The following is a 7,213-nucleotide window of genomic DNA, read 5'->3' as shown; positions in this document are numbered from 1 at the left end:
CATTGACTTGATTGCAAAGGATTGCAACGATACAATTTAAACCGAACTGAGCTGGATGATGACATCACTGAATTCAATGATGAACCGCCTTTAACTGAAAAATGAGTGTTTACTATTGTAAACAGTATAGTATAGTCACTTTGCATTATTGACACACGATTTTCCTAATTAATGCTGTACAGTTGCTTTGACACAATCTGTATTGTTAAAAGCGCTATATAAATAAAGGTGACTTGACTTGACAAAGAAGCTTAAATGCAATGGTGAAACACACTTGCTCTTGAGCTGATATTTCTGAGCTAGGCCTAACTAACGTTTATTGTTCTGTTGGGTTGCAGGTTATATTTAGTCTGTACTGTTTTATTTAACACCGAGACTATACTGAACAAACGTATACAGTCATAGTATAACAAAGGTGACATAACCCAACATAATATATCTAAAAAAAGGTTGCATTTATATCTGTTAAACATTTGCAAGTCACATTACTTCCTTTGGCGTCTCTCAATCCTCGTGACTACGACGTTAGCTCTGGTTAAATGTTATAATGCTCCAATAGCACTTCATGCTATTCATCAATATTAAAAGTGTCTGAGTTCAGAGTACCCAGGCGTCCCAGTTCTCAATGAGACAACTGCCTTTAACTGAAAATTGAGTGTTTACTATTGTCACTTTGCATTATTGACACACGATTTTCCTAATTAATGCTGTACAGTTGCTTTGACACAATCTGTATTGTTAAAAGCGCTATATAAATAAAGGTGACTTGATTTGATCGAAAATGTATTTAAATTGTCTTTATTTATTTGTAGTTTTTTTCTTTTCTTTTTTACTTTCTAGAGGGTGTGTACTCATCTTTGCACCAATATATTATCACTCTGATAAGACAATCTTATTAAATATTTTATTAATTATTTTTCTTATTAATACTGACTTTTTGGTAACTCAATCAGACTTGCTGAATATCTTCAAGGAAGACAAAATACCTTACATGTAAAGAAAAAAAAAACTGAATTTGTTAAGTTTCAGTCATTTTATGGTATGACGTAAAGGTGTCACCTCTGTGACGATTCATCATCTGGGAACTCTTTTATCCTAACGTGAATGTCAGGGGTATTAAAACGCGCATTATTACTCCTCCCACAGAAATGCTGTAGTACGACTGAAACCGGCAAGAAGCCACGAAGCCAGAACAGGTTTTTCTCCATGTCCTACTTAGCGTCGCGGTGTTCCTGATAACACACCAGAAAATAAACCTCACACAGCCACACTGGATTGTTAAACGACGGACACTTGAAGCGTAACACGCTTTCGATACGCAACTATTTGTTACCCATAAAAATCGCGACCATATAAAGGATGAATTCAATACGACAGGTGCCTTCGCGGGTTAAAAGCAAAAGGACGGAAACGATTTTAGGAGCCGAGAGGGAGCATTTCGAAAAACAGCAGGTATGGTATCCTGAATAGTTGGATCTGTTGTGTTGCGATGCTAATGATTAGCGTTCCATGATACTCTGCTAGCACTGACTACATTTGACGACGTAATATGTTGTACACACGCAGAATACATTATTGTGGATGCACTATGCAGCTTGCGTAGGCATTAAGCTACACTATTGCAGTAATAGCTATTTCCAGAAATGTCGGTCTTTAAAACGTAACTTACAGGCATTGACGCAAGACAGAATTCGTTTATTTAACGATTCTTACTTAATAAGTAACGTGAGTAAACTTATTGCCAAAACGAAACATTTGGTTTTCAAACAACTGGCAAGACCAGTTTACATTTGACATAACGTCATCCGGGAACTCGCCGAACCTGTCCGTACAACTACGTTACCTACAAGATAAGAACGCCAGTGTTCAACGCGTAATATTAACATATGTTTTCTGTCTGCAATAATTATTGTTAATTTTAGACTGCTTCCAGCACTATCTGACAGGCATACATTTGTGATGTTCATATGCCATTGTAAAAGTAAAAATAAATGGTGCGATGTAAACTATAGAAAAAGAAAAACGCAATGGGCGTTTGTTTGTCGTGACTATTTGATTTATGTCATAGATTGTTCTTTGCAGTTCATTTAGAGATATTAGGTTACAAAACACCATCCACTTAGTAAACCACCATAACATCTTTGTCTATTCTTTGCCAAATTAAATCAACCAAAACCAACTTTGCAATGAAGAAAAAAAAAAAAAAACATACAAAATTGTACAATGTTATCGATAATAATAGTACCCCCTAAATGAGTATAATAATAAATGGTAATAACATGCATACATTTTTAATCTTGATTAAAAAGTCGAAATGCGCAGACTTATGTTTATCTTTCTATTAAAAAAAGGCATAGAAATGTATTAATGAATTATATTCAGAATCTCAAGCCAGTCAAGAGTATTAATCAAGAATCCCTTAATAATCAAATAAGACCCAACTGAATAAACAAGAAAAAAAAATATTATGGATCATGTTTTATTTATTTATCTATTTTTATTGCATATTCAGAATGAATAGAATATATCTTCTTTTCAGACCCTTCAGGCATTCAGGCTTTGATATGAAACTTTTATGGTCACAGATGTCAGTAACTAGCCTATGTCTGGTCTGTATCACTCAAGTGGCAACCTTGCTTGCCAAATGTTTTTTTTTCTTTTTCTTCCTGGCTTCGAGGTCTTTTGTATGTGGCATGACAGGTTCTTCCTGTTCCATTGTCTTTTTATTTATTTACTGTTTTTATCTTCATCATGTTCAGTGTGTATTTATCTATTTACTGAATAGTTAAATACTAGTCTATAGTAAGTAACAGCATTTTAACAGCAAGTCAAAAACATTTTGAACAGTTCCACCAAATAATGATACAAATGAACTGAATAATATATTTTTGCCCTGGAAGTAATTGTATATCCAAGTAATTAAGAGAAATAAATAAATACATACATACATACATACATACATATAACCATGTTTACTGAGGTAAGTCCATCAATTTTGTTTTGATATTTGACTTGAGTATTTCATGTTGGTCTCTGAATAACAACTATTTATAATTTTCACATTAACTATTAAGTTGTTGTTACCAGGAGATGGGTGGAATTTGTGTATGACAAGGCAGTGTACATTTGGTTAATTATAGAAAAAATAAAAATAAATCATGTGATGTTGGAAGGCTGCAACTTTTCCTTAAGTTATGCAGACCCAAGAACCTGGTTTGGCAGGTTCTTCTTCCCTTTATTGTGATTTGTACTCCACACATAGTGTTGTTGCAGGTTGAAAATGGTGAGGAACGCAGTCAGTACTAAATTACTTGATATATGTATGCAGAAAAAATAAATTTAAGAGCTGATAGTTAGATGGTAGTTTTGTGATAAACCTCTTCTTGTCATTATTTAATCACCTTTCCAACATGTATAACTTCCCTTCTTCAATGAAATAGATGTTAGGGAGAATGTTAAAGACTGACAGCCTCAGTTACCATCCACTTTCATCCACTTTCACTTTTGTTAGTACAATGAGAGTGAATGGTGACAAAGGCTGTCATTCTGTCTAGTGTGTTCAGTAAATGAAAGAAAGTCATACAGGTTTTGAACAACACGAGTGTGAGAGCGTTAACAGACCTTTTTTTTTTAAATAGTAAAAACTATTAATTTAAATATAAATATTTAAATATTAATTAAATTTATATTTATACATTTAAATATAATTTAAATATAAATATAAAACTACTAATTTAAATGCACAAAACATCAGAAATGATCTGACACAAAGAAAAAAAAATCAATGTTCTTTTCTCACTGACGAGTCAAATATGCCACATAGCTCTGTCTGTTTACATCACAGCTCTGTGTGTTTTGTGTCAGTTTGCTGTAAGCTCTCACGTGAGTTGAGCCGCCCTGCATTGACAAATGTTTCTAAGCAACACAGTGCCTTTGTGTTACCTCTCTGTTAAGCAGCTATCTAGAGGTTGTGAATATATGTAGGCCTATCGTACGGATGTCCTTGCATGAGTTACTCTCAGTGCACTCTCAGTGTGGGTTGCATTAGAAGGGGCATCATGCATAAAACATAGCAAATAAATATGCAGGTAATCTGCTGTGATGTCGTCTAATGGGAGCAGCCGGAAGTGAGCGAGAGACTGTAGGGATGTTCTTTCTTCAGGTGGAATAGATGCTTACCTACAGAGAACAGGATGTATTGCACATTGCTGAGCTAATGCTTAACACAGGGCCTGCATTTTAGTTTTGAGACATGCCATATTTCATTACCGTGATATATCGCATTACCGAATACCGGCACAAGTCTACTTGCAACCTGCTCAAACATTTTAGCAACATGCTAAATCATGCTAGCAATTTGTTAAATCAGGCTATCAACATGTTGAATCATGCTTTCAACATGCTAAAAATGCTAGCAACATGTTATATCATGCTAGAACATACTAGCAATATGTTAAATCGTGTTAGCAATGTGTTAAAACATGCTAGCAACGTGGTAAACCATGTTAACATCATGTTAAATCATGTTAGCGAGGTGTTAAAACTAGGCATGGGCCAGTATAAGATTTTACAAAAAAAATCATGGTTTCACAGTATTGTGATTACAGCTCTAAAATGTGTTATTTTTAAATGTCTGAGTGTTTTGATTTTGTATATTATATATATATATATATATTAGTCAGAACATTTTAGCAGTTTTGAAACCGTAAAATTTTCAAATCGCAGTATACCTTGAAAAAGGTAATTGGCCCATGCCTAGTTAAAACATGATATCAATATTTTTATTGACATTCTCTGACTTGTGAGTAAAACCTTCAAACTTCAAGCTTTTTAAAGTTAATTTTAGATTTCAGACAAGTCTTTGTCTGGGGCAGTCGTGGCCTAATGGTTAGAGAGTCGGAGGTTGCGGGTTCGAGTCTCAGGTCCGGCAGGAATTGTCGGTGGGGGGGGAGTGAATAACCAGCGCTCTCTTCCACCCTCAATATCCTCTCTTCCACCTCAGTCAATACCATGACTGAGGTTAGACCGTTGAGCAAGGCACCGAACCCCCAACTGCTCCCCGGGCGCTTTCAGAAAGGCGGGGCATAGAGGAGAAACAATAATGTACAGTATGTGGAAAATTTGTTTTTTGAACCTTAAACAGCATAAACACATTTCATTATACCAAATACACAAAATAATGTTCTTTTTAGCAACATCATACGACCCCTTTAAATGCAGAGCACAAATTCTGAGTATGGGTCACCATACTTGGGTCACACGCCACTTCACTTTGTCCAGCCAACATCAAAGTTCGTCATCAATTTTTTTTGTCTAGTTGTCATTAATATTGTAGCAGTGCTACTGAAGAGGATATTTACACACATACAATCACCAAAACATATCAACAAATGGTAACAATTACAAAATAAAGCATAAAAATAAAGGGCACATACGTTACAGCACCTTTACCATAGATAAGAGGTGTTCTTAAACAACATGAAACCGATTGCAACAAAATAATAAGGTACATAAGTCTAACTGTTGGCTGTTTATAATTGCCTAACAGCATAGCACATTAAAATAGACTGAAGTCAGGTGTGCATATTTAAACTATTTTATAATGGTTTTGAATATAGTTAATCAAACCATTTTAAATGAAAATGTAGGAAAAAATCTATAAAAAACTTATAAACTAACTAGAGTCTTCTGTCGGTATGTAGTGTTCTTGGCAGTTTCACATAGTTGTCCTTTTCCCCCCATAAAGTAGGTTATAGTATGCCATTCCTTTTACTGAGAACAGTACTGAGACAAACCCAGTACTGGCTCAGGTTTCCTTCAGTGTTGGGTGACTGATGCCTGTTGTTACTATCTGTTTAGTGACCTAAAAAGACAGTAGGCAAAATGAGAAGCATGTGAAACATTTCAGTCGTGTTAGCGAAACACAACATCACTATTATTATTAGGGCTGGGCGATATAGCTAAAAAATGTATCAATGATATAATGTTTCATATCGTTGGGTATCAATAATTATTGGCATTTTTTATAACCTTTTTTTAAAACAGAGCAATATAATGTTTTTTTAAATTTAACCACTGTATTTTTGAATTAACCCAATTTGAGACAAACACAAATATTTTTGTTTTAACAATCAAACACAAAATAAAAATTAAATATCTAATTTCTAATGTTTTATATGCAGATTAAATAGGTCTTAAAGGGGTCATATGATGCTATTTTAAAGATCATTATTTTGTGTATTTGGTGTAACAGAATATGTTGAAATGCTTTAATGTTCAAAAAACACATTATTTTTCAAATACTGTAGCTGACGTGCTATGATTTCTGACAGGCAGTTCACTCTCCTGTGATGTGACCCTGTTCCCCTCTCACACACACACACACACACACACACACGACACGTTACTCTACGCTGTGCAAAACTCCACATCTGAACAGTCAATAGCAAAGACTTAAACTAATAACAAAACATACTTACAGTCGCTGATTCAGAAGCGCCAAATTGTCATAGCAAAGTCGGAATTGACCCTTTTTTTTTTTAGAAATAGCCTTTGTGCACAGCCAGCCTTGTACTCTTCTAGGTTCAAAAAACTGTCGTCCATAAAATGCGTTGCACAATCGTAAATTGCATAAACAATTATGAACAAAACAGCATCATGTATTTATGCATTGCTTAATCCAAAGAACTGAAGCACCATTCACATAGTTTGCATTTAAAAACATATGAGACGCAGTGAAAAGGAACAAACCTCCACAAATTCGTGACGTGTTTTCTAAACGTTTAAACTGTTTTAACATCGCATGGCTTTCTGTACATCTCTTGTGTGAGACGCGAGTGCAGTAGTCATATTTGTCCGACTAAAAATGCGCTGAATATGCATCTGTGTGAATGGCTTGGTTTCGGTTTTAACCCATTCAAGATCTTCTCCGCATTGAGCTTCTATATTTCTCTAATATTTTGAATGAATAACGCAGCAGCGGCGTGTCTCGTGGGCTAGACTAACAAAACGTTAAAATACAAAAACGTCACTTACATCATCACCGCATCTCACGCGCCACTGAAGACGCTCCCTGATGCACACCTAACATTCAAATGCAAAGGTTTATTTTAAATTCAACTAATAGTCTTTATTCACAATCTCCTCATCACAGGCAGGCACAGCACTCATTTCAGCATGTGTTCGTGTTTGTGTGTGCTGTCTGCGTCACTCA

At 35.0% G+C, this 7,213-nt stretch overlaps 1 protein-coding gene across 1 annotated transcript in view; it reads left to right on the top strand.

Annotated features, from left to right (window-relative positions):
* Positions 1-1,096: 1,096 nt before the first annotated feature.
* hip1rb (huntingtin interacting protein 1 related b) overlaps positions 1,097-7,213 on the top strand; it is a 59,258-nt gene continuing 53,141 nt past the window's right edge. The window contains exon 1 of the mRNA XM_016566538.1: positions 1,097-1,452. Coding sequence (XP_016422024.1) covers positions 1,360-1,452 — 93 coding nt within the window. The 5' untranslated portion in view covers positions 1,097-1,359. The remainder of the gene's footprint in view (positions 1,453-7,213) is intronic.

This window comes from Sinocyclocheilus rhinocerous, unplaced genomic scaffold, assembly GCF_001515625.1.
Source record: "Sinocyclocheilus rhinocerous isolate Xijiao unplaced genomic scaffold, SAMN03320098_v1.1 scaffold1173, whole genome shotgun sequence".
NCBI classification, from domain to species: Eukaryota; Metazoa; Chordata; class Actinopteri; order Cypriniformes; family Cyprinidae; genus Sinocyclocheilus; species Sinocyclocheilus rhinocerous.
The sequence above is the reverse complement of the archived record's forward strand: the minus strand, read 5'-3'. Positions and strand labels throughout refer to the sequence as shown.